At 38.9% G+C, this 24,789-nt stretch overlaps 1 protein-coding gene across 1 annotated transcript in view; it reads right to left on the reverse strand.

Annotated features, from left to right (window-relative positions):
- The window catches only part of PLXNA3 (plexin A3), a 1,436,523-nt gene that overhangs the window by 125,008 nt on the left and 1,286,726 nt on the right, over positions 1 to 24,789 (reverse strand). Inside the window, exon 18 of the mRNA XM_044080266.1 lies at positions 13,233 to 13,472. Within this exon, the coding sequence (XP_043936201.1) occupies positions 13,233 to 13,472 (240 nt within the window). The remainder of the gene's footprint in view (positions 1 to 13,232; positions 13,473 to 24,789) is intronic.

The following is a 24,789-nucleotide window of genomic DNA, read 5'->3' on the forward strand; positions in this document are numbered from 1 at the left end:
AGGGAATATTCCCTTATCCACACCATAGTACGATCTCCGCAACAGTCATTCCCCCACGACTTCCTCTTTTTCTATCCTTTTTCTGTAAAAAACACTTACACGGATGTATACCCGGCTGTTTGTGCTTCTGTGAAAAAATCTTTTTTTCCAAGCACAGAGCAAACCTTTTGCCTAACCTGTCAATCTGTATGCCAGTCATATTTCTTTCATTTCCCTTACCAATCTTACACATTGCAATAAAACTGAAAGCATTGCTAACATCCAATAAAGTGCAACACAAGCCCATGACTCATTCAGGTTTGTTTCATATAATCTCAGTTATGTACAACTATGTTGATTTGGGTCTTTAATTAAATAATTAAATATATATATATATATATATATATACATATATATATATATATATATATATATATATATATATATATATATATATATATATACACACACACACACATATACACACACACACACACACGTATATATATATATATATATATAAATTCATCTAATCTTCCCTTTAATGTACTTTACAAGATCTTTTGAACACTGAGGTCAGATTATGTGTGATTCGCAGATCACCGATAAATTTCCATCTATTCCCTTCAGATCCCCTTCTCTCCTTGCAAAGATGCATCACTCTAGATGCCTTTCAGTCAGCTTGGAACAATCCCTTCTGCAATGGAGCTGCTAAATGACTCTTTCAAAAGCACCAGTAGCAGTGCCATATTAGCATTTAAACACTTCAGTTTCCTTCATCTATCACAGAAGTTAAAAACAAACTGGAGTGTGTGACCATGCAGCAGAAGTAAAAATGTAAAACCAGTAACACAAAAAAGATTGCCCACATAGTGTTCTGTACAAGAGGTAGAATTTTTGAAAAAGGAAGCAGGTCCTTTTTTAGCGGATGCCCGGGGAGAAAAGCTCCACATCATGTACATGATAAATAGAGATACAAAGTTGCAGCAATAGTAAACAACATTACAGGTTGTTGGATTTAATACAATAACAAGATATTGATTATCAACAGTATATACAGTAAATGTTGCAAGTTAAGATAGTTTCTTGTCATAGGTTCATAGGTAGGTACTAGGCTATTAGCCCTAGGGCCTACAAAAGCCTAGCTAAAAAGGTACTCTGGCTTTCGCCACCCAAGAAAATTATTTTCCTGTGCCCATGTTGAGCAGAGCCACAGAAGTGATCCCTGGGGTGAATTTCCTATTTCCCATCGAATCATCAAGATTTTTCTTGAAGAATGCTAATGGGGAGCTCTGTATGACACAGCTAGGTAGTCTGTTCCAGAGTATGAGAAGTCTCTGGGACAGGAATCTATCCCTCCAGAATGTTCTGTTTATTGTGGTGACAAGGTTTTGGTCCCTAGAGCATGTAACTCGGAGGGATTGGGATTTCTTTAAGTGGAGCATGTCCAACAGCTCTGGGTTTGACATAGCTTTGTATATTAGGCAGAGATCGCCTCTTAGTAGGCGATATGCGACGGAGTAAAGCTGCAGTTTTTTGAGACGGTCTGCGTAGGGCATCTGTTTGAGGCCAGTAATCCTCTTTGTGAGGTATTTCTGTGGTCTTTCCAGTTGTTATAGATGTCTTGTGAGGTACATACCAAAAGGGGCGTTGTACTCTATAATGGGTCTAATGAGTGATGAGAAGAGGGGAACACGTTTATAATATTAGTAACAAAGTTGTCAGACAAGATTTTAAAGTATGTAAAGACAACTAGCTAATTCTGTCTGTGGTTAGTAGTGGCGGTAGTATAGTTGTGTTAAGAGTCTAGGTGGGGGAGAGGTAAGGGGGGTGCTAGTCTGGATTAGAACAAGAACAATGCCAGTGTAAATTTAAGTGGAATTTCAGCGCAGTCCTGAAAAGGCTGCTGGAAGGTAGAGTAGTTATAGAGGGTGGAAGATTGTTCCAAAGTTTAGATGTGGTGCATGAAAATATGGCTTCCCCTGCTGAGTTTTTGGGTTTGATAACAGTGAGTTGATTTTTGTTGCTTGATCTTAGGGGCCTAGCGGAGTGATAGGGTTGGAGAAGGGTTTGAAGGTAAGGGATGTTATGGGGTGGTTAATAAGTTTATGAGCGAGGGTGAGTTGATTAAAGTGAAGGAGTTGTGGAAGTTCTAGCCAGTTTAGTTCTTTAAGGGAGATACAATGATGGCTGTGGTAGGAGGATCAGTGGCAAATTTAGCAATTTTGTTGTAACAAGCATCCATGTGTAGGTCTGTCTGTCTAAGGTTGGTAAGTATGGGGGATGCTAGAGTAGGGTGGAGATTAGCTGGGAATTGGCTATGGAGATTCTAGGTTAGGAATTGGCGGCTTCGATATAATGCACCAAGTTTCTTGTGAACTTTTTATATTGTGAGAGATATGTGGGTGTCAAATCTAAGTTTGTTGTCTATTTCCACAATGAATAATTTTGTGTGTTCTGATGGAGAGATGATGGTATTGTATTTGGTGAGAATGTTGAAGTGGGGGGTGTTTTGGGTGACTTTGGAAGGTTGGAACAGGAGAAGTTTTGTCTTACTTGGGTTGAGTAGGAGCTGAGCATTGGATATCCAGCTTTCTACAGAAGAGAATGATTCCTGTGTGATTTGTTGTAGTTCTGGTAGAGCGGGGGCAGAGCAGATGAGAGTAGAGTCGTCTGCGTACTGTATAAGAGCTGCTTGTGTAGTGGCAGTATGTAGGTTTTTAGTGAAAAGTGAGAATAGCAGAGGGCCAGGGATAGACCCTTGGGGAACTCCGAGAGTAACTGGGAGGCAAGGTGATAGGTTATCATTCCAGATTACTGATTGCTGGCATCCATGTAGATAGCTGTGGAACCAGTTGCAGGCTGACTGTGAGAAGAAGAGGATGGGGAGAGTAGAGAGTAGTAGCTCATGAGATACCATGTCAAAGGCCTTTGAGAGGTCTACAAATATGGCATTAGAGAAGAGGCCATTGTTTTTGTGATGAAGTATAGTGTTGGTGAAGGAGAGCAGAGCAGAGGTACTGCTGTGATATGGCCTGAAACCATGTTGGGTTTTGGAGAGGAGATTATTAGCTAGGAGGTAGTTGGAGAACTGGGTGTTGATACATTTTTCAAGTATCTTGGAGAGTGGGGAGAGGATAGCAATGGGGCGGTAATTGGAGAGGTCGGTGGAGGGGGTGCCTTTATGGAGTGGAATGATGTGGGATATTTTCCATATCGAGGGAACATAGCCTTCTGTTATGGAACGGTTGGTTAGAAATGAAATTGGGTACGCTAGTGTATCAGCTGCAATTTTCAGGTATTCAGAATGGAGGTTGTCAGCTGCGAGTTTGGTGGGTTTAAGTTTTGACAATAGTCTTTTTACGTTGGCGGTAGGTACTGAGATGAATAGAAAAGAGTGGGCGGGTTAGGGTTAGGAGTTGGGGGGGCTGTTGTAGGGAAGTGTTGTTTGTTTAGAGATGTTCTAGTTTCAGTGAAGTGTTTTTATATATATATATATATATATATATATATATATATATATATATATATATATATATATATATATATATATATATATATATATATATATAAGTACCAATGCTTCAGTCAAGAGTGTTTTGGTTGACTAAACAGATGGTCAACAGGTCTGCAAAATGTCACAATTGTCTGGGCTTGGGAATATTCCCTTTCTCTGATTTTGTGGGATCTCAGAGCTAATGTACATAGTTAGCAGGGGTATAGGAGGTGCAATGGGGTTTGTTTTATTTTAGGTTTTGTATGCACTAAGATTTACATCTCAGTGCATGCTTAGTATTTCATCAGCATTCACATTTTCAGTGTACTGTGGATTCTATTTTAGTTGTTGACAAATGCAAGTGATGGAATTAATATTAGGTAATCATATAGACATACAGATAGACAGATAGATATGCAAGTATGTGGTACAGAGGCAGTCTGTATGAAAGTGAGTAACCCCTTCTGTTATTTGATCACCGTTAAAACTTGCTGGCTTATTAATATAGTCCTCTCACATTCCAGTCAGCCCCAGCCATTCTGGGGCTTCCTGTATACCACACGGCTTTGAAGTCTCCAGCCAGTCTTAGTATGAATAAAAGTTCTGCTTATCTGACTAGCTTTTACAAAGCAATATGTTAAAGCAGATCTCTATGCAAGTTCTGTTAGTTTCTATTTGTTTAAGCTAGCTTCCTGATGCATACCTACTGGCAAAATAACCTCAGTTTTTAGGAACCTGGTTTTAGTGCATTCAGCCTAAATCTTCACTTTATCTAATTACATATTGTGGCACATTGTGCAAAATTGTGTACTAGACATGGTACTGTCAGAGAAATGGATGTTCTACATAACATCTCACCTTAAAATGTTATTCAATTCTTGCTGACTAAAACAACATATTTACTAATCCACAAAGCTAGATATAGATTGAATTTCCATGACTATCAGCATTGCCGTGAGGTCAGTGTTACAAATAACAAACATGCAATAAAAATGTAACTGATGGACCAGTAAAGAATGGGAATGAGTAGAAAACACTGCACTGTTTATAATAACATTTACACAAATCACTACTGTCACAAAGTCATTTCATTGAACTGGACAGTAAAAGGACACTTTTCTGAAAAGTAAGGGGCCTGCTTACAGGTGCATATCAACAGTCTTTTGTCTTCAGTTGAAAACCAAGTAGCCTTACATTGCTAGTGGAACAATTAAAATGTTGCTGAAAACATGAATGGGCCAGGTTTTAACCTCTGTCTAGATCATGCTCAAAGTTCTTAAGAAGTAACATTATTTTTCCAAAAGTGAAATTTGTAAAGCTTCAACAATTATTTCCTTCTTAGACAAAATTTATAAAGTTCAGTCAACAGTAATGGGAAACGTTATTACAATCTATATTGCTATGACGCAAAATTAAAAAAAAGTTTATATCTAAGCAAGAAGGTATGAAAGGGGGTATGTACTAAACAACTATGCTGCAATAGTGCCCTATATGAGAACTGCTACTGACCAGACTAGACATGAAACATACCAAATGATTAGAGTCCTGATAATATCAAAGTTAAATATTATCAACGGAATTTTTTTAACAATTTTCCTTGTATTTGCTATATAATAAAACTGACATCCAACAAAGGGCAATATAAGTAGCTCAAAATTAATTTAAAAAAATCAAACATTTTAAACAGTTTCTTTTGCAAATTGTTACATTTCAAAAACAGTAGGAAGAGGTCCAAATGAGATGAATTCCATTCTCAGTGATTCAGAATAAATTACCTCATTCCCTGAAATCCGACCAAAGTGGACAGGCAATTAACTTCTTGAAAGGTATTATTTAGTGTGAATCAATGCCATGAAATATATTATTTAGTGTGAATCAGTGCTTCATCAGCATATGATTGGATTTTATGATCTGCACACCTACAGTCAGTTCTCGGATTTTTTTTATTATTCTTTACAGAAACTGGCAATGCTTCAGCTGGGAAAAGAGCAATTTTAGTTCAAGCTTCCTTCCAATCTAATTTTCTGTGATGATGTCTTTATTAACTCTTATTGTGTGCTTCAGTCTAAATAAAGCCGACCGATCAATAACATAAACTGGTCAAATGCCAATAATTTTAATATGGCTTTCAGAAATATTGAAGACCTTCAAAAATGAGTATCAGTTAAACAGATATTGTCATTCTTAAAGGTAAATGTACAATGCTGTCAAAGATTCTCAAAGGTCAGTGAGAGCTTTAAAAGTCATGAACACTGACACTGATAAACTGTATGGTTTTATGAAGGTAAGGTTTTGCAAGTCCAACATAATCAAATCTTATGACTGGGTCACAACAACAAAGGAATGGCTGAGGCCTGCAGTTCTGGCCTAACTAGACTTCAGCAAGGCCTTTGACTCACTGCTGTTGTCAAGAAATGGTGCTGAACCTGAAAGAGTTGGAATAAATGTAATATGGTGTAGTTAATCAAGAACTGACTAGTGGTGTGGAAAAAAAATGTAATGTTAGTGGGGTCATGCATCAAGGCACTGACAAGCAGGTTGTCTGTGGGCTTAGCCATATTACCAGTGAGGTTTTCTTACTTAAGCGCTGGCATCAGTCACAGCCTCTAGCCTACCTGTAAGGGTCATTAAGGCAGAGAATATGGTCTGCACCAAGCGACAGGAGCTTACTGGGGGACCTGGTAATCTCTCAGTCAGGTAGCAAAAGTAGACCACTATGCAACTTCCCTTTACTGAGTGGCATGACTGTGTAATGATATCAACATGACACATCTGTGCTTTTACACGAGGTGTCAGACTACAAAGCAAAGTTCTTTTCTCATGAGTCATTAGCCTGCTCACACCTGGCCACCACTGGAAGGCATTCACTCTATGGGGTCAGTCCCCAACCTCTGCTAATGAAAGACTAATTTATCTAACATTCTCAGTCCTTTCTGTCAAGTTGTCCCTGCAAGGATACAATTCTCTTAACACAAAACACCAGCCCTAAAGACGAGTGTTCTTTCTATTTACCAACATAGTGGTATTTTACATTTTACTTTCACTGAAAGCCCCGCTCCAAGCATCCCTTATTAAACCTAACTTATGGTGCCATCTACATCCTTACTTAATGTTCTCTTCCTAAATATCAGTAAAGACCTGATTATGGATGACTAATGTTATGTTGCCCAATAACTGCAGTTGCACTGCTCACTATATTTCCATTTTCCTTCCACTAGTCAGTGTACTAAAGTGTAAAAGATATAAGTAGGCATACAGTAAAACGTATGTAAAGAAAACATGTGTCCCTATATCCTGGATGACATTGCCCCTTCTATATGATGTGAGCATTAAAGGGACAGTAAAGCTTTGTTTACCACCACCCTCCTGTTAGAAGAGTTTGCCCAACTTGTTAGCTTTACTAGCAGCAGAACAGCAGAACATGTGCAATGCTCTCTCTTGTAATATGGCACATGATAGCAAGTATCTTTAGAGAATGCAGATATTTTCTGTCGGTGAAGAGCAAGGTTACATGAGTAGTTTCACTTGCCAGTGAATTTCTGGTAAGGCACAAATTATTTATTTATTTACTGCATTTGTTTACTGGGAAAGTCAACTGGGCCTAAAATGAGCCCATTTTCAGTGGAGGTCAGGGGAGTAAAGCTCCATATTTAATTACATACAAGGAAATTTAACACATAACACAGAGTATATAAAACAGTAGTAGTACATTAAAATAAAATAATAACCACATAGAATAATTTGATAATAACATGAAATAAATTTGATAACAACAGTGAAGAATGGTTTAGCAGTGAGAAGAAATTAACTTAAAGGGTAAAAAGAAGGAGACAGAAGGCCTTAGGTAGGGATAACTCAGGCTAAAGTGACAGCAGAAGGAGTTACTATGGTAGAGAAAAGGGGAAGATAAACTAGTGATTGAGTGGAGAAGAGTAAGGATTCAGAGAGGGAGGTCAGGTTTTGGGGTTGTCTGTTGGGGTGCAGGTGCATATCTAGTGTAAGGAGAGATGAAGTCTGATGGATTTTTTAAAGGAAGTAGGATTACTGATAGCCCTGAGTGAAGGCGGGATATTATTCCATAGCCTGGAGACAGCAAAAGAATACAACAGTTGGCCGGGTGAGAGCTTAGGTTTATCAACATTCAATACCATTTTGTTTTCAAACCTAAGGTGTCGATTAGGATGGTACATGGTTAGAATGGAGGAAAGGGATGGGCAGGCTGCTGGGCAGTAAATGAGTTTATGGGCAGTAGTTAGTTGTAGATATGTGAGGTGGTGGGGGATTTCAAGCCAGTTTAGTTGATGCAGAGAGGAACAGTGGTGGGTGGGGAATTTAGTATTTGTAACAAATTTGGCAACTTTGTTGTAGCACGAGTCGAGTTTAGTTTTCAGAGACGATTGAATGTTGGTGGCAGCCTGCCCATCCCTCTCCTCCATTCTGATCATGTACCATCCTCATCAACACCTTAGGTTTGAAAACAAAATGGTATTGAATGTTGATAAACCTAAGCTCTCACCATATAAGAGAGTTGGAAGCAGGAATGATAAGGCAAGAACCTTTTTAGCATAGTTAAGAAAGTAGTTGTGCCTATAAAGGGCTCCTAGCTTTTGATGGGTTTTTTGATGTTACTATAGATGTGAAGGTCAAAGGTTAAGTTATTGTCAGTGATGACACCAAGCAATTTGGTACTACGAACGACTTCAATAACAGTACTATTTCGGGGGCAAACAGAGAATATAGACTTGTCAACTGGGCTGGATTTTTTGGGGGTAAATATTAAGAGTTTAGTTTTATTGGGGTTGAGGGTGAGTTGGTTCTGTGACATCCAGGTTTCAGCTGAGGTAAATGCTTTTTGGTAAAATGCTGTAATGCCGAAGCAGATTTAGAGGAGCAGATAATAGTGGAATCATCTGTGTGTGGATAACAGTACTGTGGGTAATAGTAGTGTGAAAGTCATTGACAGATATAGTGAATAAAAGGGGACCCAGTACAGATCCCTGGGGTACCCCTGTATTAGTATTGATGAAAGGGGAGGAGGAGTGTTGCCAAATAGTAGATTGTTGTCTATTGCTGAGATAGTTAGAAAACCAGTGGGGGGAGACATGCCAAGGTTGGAGTGTTTAGTAAGCAGAAGGGAGTGGGAAACTGTGTTGAATGCTTTTGATAGATCAAGAAAGAGTGCAAAGGCTATGGAGCCATCATCCTGAACTCTGTTTACTGTGTCCAGGAAGGAAATGAGGGCAGTATTAGTGCTATGTCCTGGTCTAAAGCCATGTTGAATGGAGGAAAGGAGTTGGTGTTTAACCAGGTGACTAAAGAGATGAGTGTGAATACACTTCTCTACTATTTTGACATGAGGGAAAGAATGGTGATAGGGCAGAAGTTTGAGATGTCAGAGTTGTTGCCTCCTTTATGAAGTAGGAGAACATGTGCTTTTTTCCAGCTATCAGGTGTACTTGATTCCTGAATGGATCTATTGATGAGAATGCTGATGGGGTAAGCTATGGAGGAGGCTGATAGTTGTAAGAATTCTGCAGGTAAGTTATCTGAGGCATTGCTTAATGGTTTTAGTTCATTAAGAAGTTTTTGTATGGTTGAGGTAGGCATTGGAGAGAGTGAGAAAGTGGGTATTGGAGTAGATGGGGTATGTACTAGTGGAGGTTTTAGTGGGTCTGTTTTGATAGGTGGGAAGGTGGTAGTAAGCTTAGTGATGGTGTCAATAAAATATGAGTTAAAAAGTGAGGCTAAATCAGAGGGTCTTTTTTCTGGGTTTGGGCATGCATAATTGTTAGTTTCTGGATGGAATGGGGAGTTGATTGCTCCCCAGAATTTATTGGGGTTTTGTTTATGTTGGTTTTGGGGGGTTTGGCAGTATTCTTTTTTGGTTTTCAGAACTAATCGTTCAGCCTGATTGCGAAGTTGTTTATATCGGTTTGGGAACTGTCCTAGTACAACAACGTTTATATGCTGCAGTTTTGCTTTATGTAAGTATATAAATCCCTGTTCACAGAGTAAAACCACTGTTTACAACTGCCTCTTTTTATGGTGCCCAAAAAGTTACTTCTGATAAAGTTAACATTTTTATGCAGAGGTGATGGGAATTGACCGTAGGTTTTAATGGTGTGATTTATTCTTCTACTATTACTGTATTCCTTAAGCGATATTTATATGTTCTGAAGCATTACCTTACCAGACAGTGTTAGGATTCAGTGAATCTATTTGGCATGGTGCCTAGTGTCCCCAACTACTGACACTCTTATTCACATTTAACTTTAATGGCTGCTGCTTATGATGACAGTTTGATGGCTGGTGGTTCTCTACTTCCCACTTATTTACAGAGCCTAATATTTTCCCATAGTTCCCATCACAAGCCTGAACAAATGTGTCTTCTTCTACAAACTGGAGAGATGGTGGGCAGCACTGATGGTGACCACAGAACAGTGACAACAGCTGGTAGAGGTCTTCTGTGCCATGTCTTCTACCCTGAAGCTATCTGTGTGATAAGTATAGATCTCAGCTCACTACTACTGCTGGCCTCCAATTTATCAGGAACATACTGATACAGGTACGTGTTTCCTGAATGACTGTATTGATGGCGAGCCATCACCCTCTGTGATTACATCTGTAAGGTAACACTGCACAGTATATGATGGTTCAAGGCAAAACAGGAAAAACATGTAGGGAGGAGGCTCTCTGCTATACTGTGAAGAATCTTTCAGATTTGTAAGGAATGGTGGTGCTGGTGGTGGTATGATGTTATCTGCCAGAAATCCAGGAACTTTGGGTATTAAAGGACTGAGGAATGCATTTCCTGTATTGTGAACTACACAGAGTCAGGAATAGTGATCCTCTGGGCTTCTTGGTAATAATTAGTAAAGGGGACAGCAGTGGCAGGACCAGTGATCTCAGTTAGTGTTTCTAGGTAAATGATCACTTTAGATGACCACTGCAAACCATAAAATCATTATGGTTTGAAAATTATTAAGACAGTCTATGATGAGTGAATGAGGGAGCTATCATACACCAAGAAAATATCATATCAATTAAGTTTCTAAGAAGCCAGCTAAGGAGGTATAGTCAAGCAACATTTTTTTCCAGCTCACATGTTCTAGGAGGGAAGAGGCGAAGGGTCGGCTTTGGAGCCAAAATCTAGATGTCATTGGGGGATATCAATGAAACCAGTCTACAGGCATGTGCCTATGAAACTATGAAACACACACAGGGAATTTGTTGGTTGTTGTTTTAATATATATATATATATATATATATATATATATATATATATATATATATATATATGTGTGTGTGTGTGTGAGTGTGTGTATGTGTGTATATATATATATATATTATATATATATATATACATACACATATATATATATATTATATATGTACATATATATGGGATCCATTTAGTACATCGAATTTATGTTTCAACGAAATGTAAATTCGCGAGTGCACTTCAGCGAAAGTTTAAAAATAAAAATAAAAGTAAAAAAAAAAAAAGAAGAAATAAAAACATGCTAGTTGTATATCAAGGTTTAGTGTTGATGTACAACTAAACAAACTAGTGCTTAGATCATGGTACAGTGGGGATAAGGAAATATTCCCCTTTCCCCACTGTAGTGCGATTTCGGAGTAAGAATATTAAAGTAGGTGGGGGTGTGTTTTTTTTTAGTTAGCCGATCCGTTGACTATACTTCAGCGAAAGTGCAGTTTTGTTGAAGTGCACTTTCGCTGAAGTGGGCATCTACTTTTCTTTTTCGAAGAAGTGTAATTTCAATGAAGAAAAGTAGATCCGTATATATATATATATATATATATATATATATATATATATATAAATATATATATATATATATATATATATATATAAATATATAAATATATATATATGTATGTATATATAGGTCAGTTTAGAGTAAGTGGGATAAGGAGGTTGCAGCTGCAGCAGTGAAGCAGATACACAGGATACATTGATACATTTTCAGCTTCCTCATGTGACCCATGGAAAATGTTTATTTATTGGGATCTGGTTCTTACAATACTAACAGATGAACTGGTTGAAATGCCATGAAATTTCTTAATGACACATGTACACATAAAGCGAAATAAAACACTGTCATCAAGACAAATAATTTATACAGTAGGAGAGTGACAGCAACTGAAATGCCTCAGGAAAACATAGTAAAAAAGCACAGGTGCCAAACCACTTGAGCACACTCTTCTTTCTACCTGTCGGAAATCCCCACCCACCTTCTCTGGAAACCAGCTGGACTCCACAGTGACTGACATTTTATCATGACAAAATGATTAAGTGTAAGTAGAGAATATCAATCAAATCCTACCCCACCCCCTGTCATCCATCTTGGCGCTGCCATACTGACAAGAGACAAGATAAAACACTGCCTGCAGAACGGGAGCCAAGCAGTTACCACAGTACAACCAGGTTAACCCTCTTACTGCTGCCTGCAAGGCATAAAGGCATTAAACATGTTCTTGCTTGTACAAAAGCAGATAAACACACACAAATTATACTTTTTTGCATGACACTTGTAATGCAGAAGCAGTAAGTATTTGTGGTGTTTTTATCCTTAGGGAAAGATGTGACATTTGTTGGAATTAACTTTGCATCCCACAAGCATGTGTTCATTATTACAGTCCAAATAGCACTGTTCTCATTTCTACAAAAAAAAAAAATGGTGGGGAAGAAAGAATTTTCTGCATTACATGTCAAACTGAGAGGTCTCTTTATGCTACAAGTGCTCTCGTCGGCCATAAGCATTCACGTGCCTTAACTAGTTCTCAGTTCCACATTATAGTGTACAACATTAACAAATAGTAAAATGACAGAAACAACAGTTTGCTGACTTAAGGAAGTCTGACAGAGTCTTACATAAACATACACACACACACACACACACACACACACACACACACACACACACACACACACACACACACACAGACAAACACACATATATATTATTAAATTCACCCATCTGAGAGCACAACCTCTAAAAATTCAGATCCCTAAAGACCCTCCCCAGCCAGTGACTTGAAGTAACCTAGCAACAGCTTCCTTAGCTGTAGAGTAAAAAAAGCAGAAGTGCGGGCATGTCACAGTGAGAGATAATGGTGACAACAGTGAAGTGTGGGCATGTCACAGTGAGAGATAATGGTGACAACAGTGAAGTGTGGGCATGTCACAGTGAGAGATAATGGTGACAACAGTGAAGTGTGGGCATGGCACAGTGAGAGATAATGGTGACAACAGTGAAGTGTGGGCATGTCACAGTGAGAGATAATGGTGACAACAGTGAAGTGTGGGCATGTCACAGTGACAGATAATGGTGACAACAGTGAAGTGTGGGCATGGCACAGTGAGAGATAATGGTGACAACAGTGAAGTGTGGGCATGTCACAGTGAGAGATAATGGTGACAACAGTGATGTGTTGGCACGTCACAGTGAGAGACAATGGTGGCAACAATGAAGTCTAAAGAATTTCCTTTACCTTGCATTACATAAAAAGGACTAAGTAGGTATACAATTTTGCATGGCTACTCTCTTGTCCTAAACATGGCACTCTTCCTAAAGCAGGGTGGGCTGACATTTATCCAAGAATCAATGCAAAGAGATGCTTGTACTTTGATTTGCATCTGACCTGAAGTAAACAATACAACTGTCTACAGTAAAGGTAATACAGCATTATTCATAAGCAACACAGTTTATATAAAAAAAATGAAAACCATCACCTTCAGTATTATGTGGGATCCTGGTTTCAGTTCCATGACTCCTGAAGAACCAAAGGTCTCAAAGGTAGGATTTGGATAATATGTAAAAGTTGACTTGTTCAAGATTAGTGTTGAATGCACATTGTCCAAAATGAAGCCAAACTCATCTGCATGCTGGCCTGTTTCAGGAGGGTTCTTCTTTGTGTAGAAGATCCCTGGTGCCTTGCACAGCATTCTAACTTCATTCAGAACTTGGCAAGTCTAAAAGGACAAAACAATAAGCAATTAGAAATTATTAATAGACAGCTAGATCAGGTACTTAAAAGACAGGCACAGCATCCATGTGTCTGCCTTTCCAGTCCTGCTACAATTTTTGTCTTTGTACATTTATATTTCTCAGCACCACAAAATACCTCCTAGTCTCCAAATTCTCTCACCCTACACTAATTATTACATGCTCCCTATCTATATGTCCAAGGTGCTCAGTGAAGACCAGATTATGCTTCAAATGTTATATTTTCTCCTGAGCATCACATTTCTGAGAATAAGCCATAAAATATATACCAACCATTAGTATACTGCTAGTTCTTTGGCAAACCCCAGACTCTGGAACAGACTGCCCATATATGTCAAGCAGAGCGCCTCCTTGACCCTCTTCCAAAGGAACTTGACGATTGGATGGGAGAAAGGAAATTCACCCCAGGGATCACGTCAGTCGCCCTGCTAGACAGGGGTCCAGGGAAGTAAATAGTGAAGGAAGAAACAGCCAGGGAATTGTTATGGCTAGGCTTATACAGGCCCTAGGGCCGATAGCCTAGTACCAGCCTATGAATCTATGAACCCTTTTCTCAAATAATTAATTACTACAGCAGAGGTAGGTACTGTACTGAGTACAGTAACTATGTCTTGTGGCCACTAGCATATTGGGAATGTTTTGAAATAAGCAACTTGTATTTGACATGGAATTAAACATGGCTTCAAATATTTAATAAATAACCAATTCCTGGTACACCTAAGAGTATAAAGATTGCAATTGTTTTTATTGTTGATGATGGCTTTCTCTTTAAAAGTTATTCCAGTGTTTTGAAAACATTAATGTTCAGCAGCTTTTAGATGGTGTTGTTTTCTACTTTTCCAGAATTTAGAATAATAAATTGTATTTTTGATGGATAAGAACATGGATGTCATATCTTTCATCCTCAGAACTGAACAGATGTGGATATTGCATTGTTTGGGTAGGGAGTACGGATATACTATATGTTATGTAGTTAACCTCTGAAGATAGTATATTCATTTCTTTTATTTATAGGTTCATAGATTAACTGTCCTTGTGGAACATTTTAAGCCTAGCTAATTACCCATGTGAGAATCAAACCCTGCACTTTGTGTCCATAAGGTAAATATCTTAACCACTATGCCAACCTCCCACCCACCATTAAGAATCTCTCAGCAAGGGAAGAAAATGAATTTATGTTGTACACTTTAAATATGTTGTTCTATGTTACACAGAATTTGATCCCCATTTCAGGAACAAACAACTATCAGCTGTGATCAAATAGGCTGCATCAGTAGTATAGGGAGCTTTACCTGCTTTATGTACTACCAGTTACAGAAACAGACAATGCAGGAGAGCCAAGTGCTGTACAGCATTGAAAGCTGTAACACACACTACTCCTACTATACAAATCTTTGTGGTATCCAGAGCTTTGGCTACATAATGTACTACAAGATACGTGCGTGTGTGTGTGTGTGTGTGTGTGTGTGTGTGTGTGTGTGTGTGTGTGTGTGTGTGTGTGTGTGTGCAAATATATAATATCGAAGTTTTGAAACTTCGAATGTTTTGAATGGAGCTTGCCATACAGCGTGGAATGAGAAATTTACCTTTTTCCTCACTGTAGTGTGATCTTGTAGTTGGCATATTTATTTAGCAGGGGGGCTGGGAGTGCAGGGGGGCTTGCCCACCTACAAAAACGTAAACAAAGTATTCATTTTTTTTTTTTTTATTACAATTTCAAAGTTTCAAAACTTCAGTCTTATGGTCTCGAACATTTGCAGTTCCCAGTTTTAGGTTCATAGGTTCATAGGTAGGTACTAGGCTATTGGCCCTAGGGCCTATACAAGCCTAGCCAAAAATGTACCCTGGCTTTCGCCACCCAAGAAAATTATTTTCCTGTGCCCCTGTCAAGCAGAACCACAGAAGTGATCCCCGGGGTGAATGTCCTATTACCCATCTAATCATCAAAATTTTTCTTGAAGAGAGCTAATGAGGAGCTCTGTTTGACATAGATAGGTAGTCTGTTCCAGAGAATGGGAAGTCTCTGGGACAGGAATCTATCCATCCAACATGTTCTGTTTATTGTGGTGACAAGGTTTAGGTCCCTACAGCGTGTAGCTCGGAGGGATTGGGATTTCTTTAAGTGGAGCATGTCCAACAGCTCTGGGTTTGACATAGCTTTGTATGTTAGGCAGAGATCGCCTCTGAGTAGGCGATATGTGACAGAGTAAAGCTGGAGTTTTTTGAGACGGTCTGCGTAAGGCATCTGTTTGAGGCCAGTAATCCTCTTTGTGAGGTATTTTTGCGGCCTTTCCAGTTGTTGTAGATGTCTTGTGAGGTACATACCAAAAGGGGCGTTGTACTCTATAATGGGTCCAATGAGTGATGAGTAGAGGGGAACAATGACCTCTTTTTTTCTGGATGAGAAACCTTTTGTGATGAGGTGTGCCACATAGAAGGATTTCCTGACCACTTTGGCAATGTGATTATCAAAGGAGAGACTACTGTCCACCTGTGTCCCAAGGGCTCTTATCACACTTTTGGTGTTAAGTAAACTACCGCCTATGTGGTAGTTCATGGGTAGAGAATTTTTGCCAAAGGGGATGACAATGCACTTTTTGGCATTGAGATTGAGACCATGTCTTTGACACCAGGCATCTGTCTCAGTGAGGCCCTTTTGTAGGATGTCCACATTGTTAGGAGTTTCAATTATGGCTCCTAGTTTGCAGTCATCTGCGAATTTAGTTAGCCAAAGACCTTCTGTGTTAGCCTGTACTTCAGAGAAGTAGATACCAAACAGGAGAGGACCCAGGACTGAACCCTGTGGTACTCCACTTGTCACTGGTATGAAGTCTGATTTGGAGTCTGCTACTTTCACAGTGTGGGTTCTTTCAGTAAGCCAGTTGGCAACCTATCTTGTGACATAGGGATTTATACCTAGTTTAGTGAGTTTATCTATAATTCCAGAGAGGGGGATGGTGTTGAACGCCTTGGTGAGATCTAGATAGGCTGTTTGAACCACCTTACCCTCATCTATGGCTTTGGTGACTACTTCAAAGAAGTCTATCAGGTTTAGGAGACATGATCTGCCTTTTACAAACCCAAACTGTGTGGGGTCCAGGGTTTGGAGATCTCCAATGTCTTTGTTTATGAGCTCCATGATGATACGTTCCATGGCCTTGCAGACGAGGCTCGTCAGGCTAATGGGGCAGTAGTTCCTGGGGTCTGCTGTGGCCCCCCCTTTGTGGAGTGGGATAACTGCCACGGTGCACCATTCAATGGGCACAAAGCCTGAGGTGAGGCTATGATTGAACATGGTACTTAGGTGGGGTGCCAGTTCATTCTGTAGTTCATGTAGAAGGCAGCCTGGGATGTTGTCAGGTCCCATGGATGCTGTGTTCTTGGCTTTGGAGAGTGAAGTTTTTACCTGTGCAGCTGTGATTACAGGAACTTTGCATTCTTCCGGTATAAAGATGGGCCCTTTTGGGGGTGAGAGGGGGTAAAGTTAGCACTGAACCTATCTGCCAGGATGTTGGCAATATCAGTTGGTTCTGTATATTTAGTGTCATTGTGCTGTAACTCAGAGCAGATCTGAGTGTTGCCATTGAGATTTTTGACATAGCTGTAGAATGCTTTGTGGTTGTCTTTAGAATCAGTGGCAATTTTGTTTTCATAACTAGCTTTGCAGGATTTTATGAGAGATCTCAGCTTCTTACTGATGCTGACCAGGGAGTTCCTCCAATTGTGGGATTTTACTCTTTTTTGCAACAGTTTCTTTCTTCTGTTGTAGAGTTTGTTTATGGCAGAAGACCACCAGATTGGCTTCCTTTTTTTGGAGGATAGCATCTTGGTTCTGTTAGGGATAGCACGATCCATGCACTTGTGTAAGTGCTTATAAAGTGCATTTGTGTAGGATTCAGCAGTCGTACCTCTATTGTCCATCTGCATGGGTGTCATGAAGTTTGCCACTTCTGTCTTAAGAAGCGTGAAGTTGGCTTTGAAGAAATTTTTTACGGTTGTTTCCTAATGGGGGGTGGGAGCGGGATGAAGATGTCTAAGGTGATTAGCTTGTGGTCGGATCTGACCAATGAGGAGCTGACCTCTGGTGTGGAACATCGGTCACCCATGTTGGTGATGACCAGGTCTAGGATATTGCTGCCTCTGGTGGGGGTGTGGATAAGTTGATTCAAAGCATTAGAATTGATGATTTCTAGAAAACATTGAGCAAAAGAGTTGGTACATGAGTAGTTTTCCCAGTTAATGGTAGGGTAGTTGAAATCATCCATTATTAGATTGTTGGGTTTATTATTAGAGAGTTTTGAAACTTCGAGCTTGTAAAGTAGATCCACATATAGATATGGGTCCTTATTTTAACATCAACATTATGGAATGTCGAACTGCATATGGTTGAGATGATATGATCGATATTCTGTAATACAGAAAACTGAAAAAGCAACATAAATTTGCATTTTTACAGGGGTCAAGATCCCCTGCAATCCCCACACCCCCTGCTAATTATATATATATATATATATATATATATATATATATATATATATATATATATATACATACACACTCCGAGACAGCACTACAGTGGGGAAAGGGTAAATTCCCCTATTTCTACTGTACTATAATCTCTGCATAAACATTATGGTCACGACCATATGAAGTCGATCTACTGAAGGGGACCCATATAAATATACATATAAATATATATATATATATATACATATATATATATATATATATATATATATATATATATATATATATATATATATATATATATATATATATATATATATATATATATATATATATATATATATAGATGTGTGTGTGTGTGTGTGTGAGTGTGTGTGTGTGTGTGTATATATATATATATATATATATATATATATATATATATATATATATATATATACATATATATACAGATACTGTAGAACTGCTTGATTCCATGACAGCTTTAAAAACTGTAATACACTTCAAATACACTTCACACTTGTACACATCACATACACACACACACAGACACACACACAGACACACACACACACACACACACACACACATACAAGTGTGGCAGCTATAAAGTGTATTTCCTCTGTTCTGCTGTGGCTGCTGTCGATACTTTTACAGGAGAACAGAGCATAACAGTGCTGAAAGATGTTTTACAAACTCTGCTAAATACCCTTCTTATGTCATAAAAGTGTTTAACAAAGCTGTCTTCCTCTCAAATTCAAAGCATAGTCATGCTTATCTATGCAATCCAATCCAGGTTAAAACTGAAGCTATCTGTGCACACTGTCTTTTATGCACATCTTTAATGCATTACCAAAATATTATTTGTAAATTGTATTCTTGTCCATATCTCACAGTAAGCTTATGCTATCTTCAGATAGGATAGGTAGATAAAAAGAATTTGCCATGCATTTTTGACACTGTTAAATCATTAAACTTTGTAAATAACATTTGTATATGACTGTATTTTTGAATTCATGATTTTATAGTGGACATCAATGCATATATACAAAACTATCTTTATGCAGAAACACTGTAAATACAATGCATGCAAAACTGCATTTTTAATCTGTGTATGTTTAACCTTACGTCTTTGTAATGTATATGTTTATAGTGATGCTGAAAAGTGTCAAATGACCAATCCACCCACCCATTTAACAGATAGCAATAAATAATAAAATACAGGGGAGACATTTTTGAAGTTGCTATGCTTGCTGTTGTAGAATCAAAATGAATACAGAAAGTCCTAATCAATATATTAAACTGTGACTGTCAGTAACATATAAATTAAAAATACAGCCTGCAGCAATCCGCACACATTCAATAACAGTAAAAATAATGCATATCTTATTATCTTTTTTATGTCTTTTTTAGTCTGGCAGATAGAACAATACATAAATGCTATTTTCAGGCATGATCCCGTAACAGAGAGGGTGTATAACTTACATGGACCTTTTCCATGCATGACCCAATAACACAGAATGAGTACACTACTTCAGTGTAGCACAGGGGTGGGTAAAAGTGGTTGATGCAAAAATCATAATTACCTTACATACAAGAGTACCTATACTCCTGTAATGAAACAGAACATAAAATAGTGAGATTGACTGGACAGTCCAAAACAAAACTCTCTTTGAAATTAGTTATGGAGTAACATGAGAGTAAGTTTGAGTATGCTGAAGACAATCACTGGTATACATCTTGGTAAACAATGAAAGGCAGTGATAGAAGGAGAGGAAGGGTGGACAGAAGAATGGCCCCAGAGTAGGGAATGTTAGGGGAATGGGCGATGAAAAAGGATAAAACACCACAGGAAAAGGGCAGCTGTACAACTGCAATATATAGATGAGCTAATGGTATGGACAAGAAGAACAACTGTATATAAAGAGAGACAGAAAGTAGGGACTGGCAGAACACTAGGATATAAGTAGAAGGCAGGGTGGTCATTAAACTTTATTGTTAATGGCTGTAGTACCGAATATCCAGCTACATACTTGAATTCAGGAAATGGACTTCCATGATCGTAATATATCTCTGTTTCCACTCATAATGTAATTCAGATTTCCTGTTTATTTTGCAAGCTTATTGTCAAGTCCTGTGCTCACATTTTTGCAGCACAACTGCCTTACTATTCTATGTGATGTATATGTCTAGAGCAATAATATTGCCAAGTACTACACATAGCCTGAGAGACTATGTTATATATTAATTTAATACAGAATGACTCATAATATACTTGCTTCAGTTTCAGTTTTGTTTTCTGAACACCACCAGCAATGAATGTATACCTGCTTGTAATTCAATGCCTTTCCTTTCAAAATAAACCTTATATTGCTTGCTTTGGGAATGAAATTATGTGACTTGAAATTTCTTCACTTAGTTAGCCTGCCTCTGATATTTGAATTCTGCAGGAGGCATGTGTGCTATTTACCTATGTAAATCAGCTTGTGAAACGACAAGATAGAAAAACAATAATAGAGGGATTTTTTAAGATTCTGATGTTAAAGTCACAGAGCTAGCAACACACAAAGTCATAGGGTGATACTGTGACACAGTGCATGAAGCTGGTATTATAAAGTTTCAGGGGTTTACTGGTGATGTAATGAGGAAAACAACAAGAAGTACCTTAAAAACACTAAAATCACAGCTTTCTAGCCATAAGTGAAAGCATGTAATGGATAATTTGCAACAGCCAGGAAATTAAAGAACATACTGATTACGCAGCACAGGGAAAATGCACTTTTTAGACAAGAACACTTCTAAGTATAAACAGATACTATCTGGTAAAGGGAAGGTAGATGAGACAGATGGCAGTGGCATACTGTACACAGATATAGCCAGGGTTAAGACATATAGCTAAGAATATCACACAATGATTCTCAAGCCACTGAAGTACATAAACTGTGCGCAAACTTTATGTAGCTCTACTTTATTCATAATTTTTGTTTGCTTTGTTTCCCACTCAGTGGGTGACACACACTAGCAGAGGTCAGCATTGTTGCTACACAGCTTTAGATTCTCTGGCTGAGTTCCCAGCTGCGGTTACTTCTGTGCTGAATCTACATGCCCACCCTGTGTCTAGGTAGGTTTCTGCAAGGTACTCTGGTTTTCCTCCTCCATTTTAAAGATATGAATTAGGTTAATCAGTGAGCATCTGGACTGTTTGCAGGTAATCATCTGGTGTGAGATTGCATGTGTACATATATACTGCAATAAACTGGCATCCCATCCCTGAGTGGTTCCCATTTCTTGTCAAGATGGACTCTAGCTTTCCCAAACCCTGAATAAAACAAAGAGGTTATTGGAGAATGAATGACAGAATAATTTCCAGTCTGTTCCCTTTACTTCAGTCTACCACCTACTTTTCTATTAGTATCATATTCCTGCTGTGGCAATGATTGAGTTAGATCTTTCACAGTCATTTCACCTTTTTACATCTGTAGCACATCGACAACCACTAAAATGTACCTGTATGTATGGATATGTTCTATGATCCCCACAAAAGAAAAAAAAAACAGTCCTTACAGGATTATACCATTCAAAACACCAGTACTGTTTTCTCATGGCTCCACCACTGTTTCAGTAAAGTAATAGTTCCCCATTTTAGTCTCATGACTTGGTTCCATCAGTTGCTACTCGTAAACCTATTCTCTTCAGCCTTTTTCAGGTTTACTCTGGGCTACCAATAGCACCTGAGGCTGATACAGTACATTAACAGAATCTCCTTATTTAACTTTGCACTTCCACAATGCATATTTACAGAGCTCTGAGCCTTTTCTAATACTCAGACTAATACTCAGTATCCTTCTGGCAACCCTGCCCCTCATAATCTCAGCTCACTTCATTGGCATCTCTTGATATGGCCTCCAGTACTGAAGCAAACATCACATATGAGGCCTCATAAGCACTATCTACAGTAGAAGGATGACATGGGTTTGTCTAAAGTCCACACATCTGGTACTTCTCCCTAACTTTCTCTTGCACATCTTCACTGCTCTCTTTCCACAGTTTGATTCAGCGTGCAGTTCCTTTAGCACGCAGGCATTTCCTCACATCTGTCCATACAGGAGCACTGCTTACATCTGCCACCCTTTGATTCAGTTCAGTCAGTGAAGTGCATGGTTTTGTATTTTCTTTCATCAGAACCCAGCTGCGGTATATATTTGACTCCCACACTCAGTACTAGGTCACACTTGAGGGTGGTAATACACCAATGATAGCACTTCACTCTTGGTGACTTTTTGAATAAGATGATGATATTACATAGCTCCCATAGAATGTCTAACAGAAATATGCTGTACAAGACCAGACCCAGCAGTGAAACCTTGTGGCACCTACTAGTCAGTGCTTTACATCTGACATATCCCACCAATTGCTCCTCTGTGCTTCAAAGAAGCTAGCCAGTCCCTGTCAAACTCACAATCTGGAATTCACCCAATGGCTTTAGTTTTATCTCACCAGTGTTAGGGAGACACAGTGTGAAAGGTATAGATAAATGTCACATACATCTTTCAGGCTTCCTCTTGTTTGCCATGGCAATCACTCAGTCTAAAACTAAAACGATTAGACGGATGAAATTTTTACTGTGCCAGAATTCACCCTTATCTTTCCTGGGATGAATATAAGATTTTATTTTCCACAACTGGTTAGCACAGTGATACCGTGGTTAGAGCATTTGTTTCTCCACTTCAGTGTCTAGGTGGGGTCTCTTTTGTCCACAAGAAAACCATTGCTTACACGTGCAGTCCTCTGTGCAATGTTAACTGGTCTGGCCCCAGTGTCTTATTTGCCATAACTAACATGTGCAGTCCTCTGCACTATATTAAATGGTCAAGCCCCAGTATCTTATTTGTCACTACTAACATGTGCAGTCCTCTATATAATATGAACTGATCTACCCCTAATGTCTTATTTGTCACTTTTAACATGTGTAGTCTTCTGTACTATGTTAATCATTCAGACCTCAATGCATTTGTTACTGCTAACACATACAGTTCCTCTGTGTAAAATTAACCAGTCTAGCCCAATCTATTATTTGTCATTACCAACACACACTGTCCTCTACACTATATTAACCAGTCTGGCCCCTGTGTCTTATTTGTCACTGCTAACATGTGCAGTTCTCTGTACTATACTAAGTGGTCTAGTCCCAGTGTCTTATTTGTCACTACTAAAAAGTGCAGTCCTATGCATATTAACTTGTCTGACCCCAGTGTCTTATTTGTCACTACTAACACATGCAGTCCTCTGTACTACATTAACCAGTCAGGCCCCAGTGTCTTATTTGTCACTACTAACACATGCAGTCCTCTGTGCAAAATCTACCAGTCAGGTCTCAGTGTCTCATTTGTCACTACTAACATGTGAGGTCCTCTGTACAATATTAACCAGTCAGGCCCCAGTGTCCTATTTGTCACTCCTAACATGTGCAGTCCTCAGTACTATATTAACCAGTCAAGCCCCAGTGTCTTATTTGTCACTACTAACATGTGCAGTCCTCTGTAGTATATTAACTGGTCTGGCCTCAGTGTCTTATTTGTCACTATTAACATGTGCAGTCCTCAGTACTATATTTACCAGTATGGCCCCAGTGTCTTATTTGTCACTACTAACATGTGCAGTCCTCTGTACTATATTAACCGATCTGGCCTCAGTGTCTTATTTGTCACTATTAACACGTGCAGTCCTCAGTACTATATTAACCAGTATGGCCCCAGTGCCTTTTTTGTCACTACTAACATGTGCAGTCCTCTGTACTATATTAACCGGTCTGGCCTCAGTTTCTTATTTGTCACTATTAACATGTGCAGTCCTCAGTACTATATTAACCAGTCAGGCCCAGTGTCTTATTTGTCACTACTAACGTGCAGTCCTCAGTACTATATTAACCAATCAAGCCCCAGTGTCTTATTTGTCACTACTAACATGTGCAGTCCTCAGTACTATATTAACCAGTCAAGCCCCAGTGTCATATGCGCCACTCCTAATATGTGCAGTCCTCAGTACTATATTAACCAGTCAGGCCCCAGTGTTTTATTTGTCACTATTAACACATACAGTCCTCAGTACTACATTAACCAGTCAAGCCCTAGTGTCTTATTTGTCACTACTAACATGTGCAGTTCTCAGCACTATATTAACCAGTCAGGCCTCAGTGTCCTATTTGTCACTCCTAACATGTACAGTCCTCTGTACTATATTAAGTGGACTGGCCCCAGTGTCTTATTTGTCACTACTAACATGTGCAGTCCTCAGTACTATATTAACCAGTCAGGCCCCAGTGTCTTATTTGTCACTATTAACATGTGCAGTCCTCAGTACTATATTAACCAGTCAGGTCCCAGTGTCTTATTTGTCACTCCTAATATGCACAGTCCTTTTTAGTATATTAAATGGTCTGGCCATAGTGTATTGTTTGTCACTACTAACATGTGCAGTCCTCTGCATTATATTAACCAGTCTGGCCTCAGTGTCTTACGTGTCACTATAAACACGTGCAGTCCTCAATACTTTATTAACCAGTCTGGCCCCAGTGTTTTATGTGTCACTATTAACACATACAGTTCTCAGTACTATAGTAACCAGTCTGGACCCAGTGTCTTATGTGTCACAGTTAACATGTGCAGTTCTCAGTACTATATTAACCATTCTGGCCCCAGTGTCTTATTTGTCACAATTAACATGTGCAGTTCTCAGTACTATATTAATCATTCTGGCCCCAGTGTCTTATGTGTCACTATTAACATGTGCAGTCCTCAGTACTATATTAACCAGTCT

Source organism: Protopterus annectens, chromosome 8.part0 (genome assembly GCF_019279795.1).
Source record: "Protopterus annectens isolate FY-2018-M chromosome 8.part0, PAN1.0, whole genome shotgun sequence".
Classification (NCBI taxonomy): Eukaryota; Metazoa; Chordata; order Ceratodontiformes; family Protopteridae; genus Protopterus; species Protopterus annectens.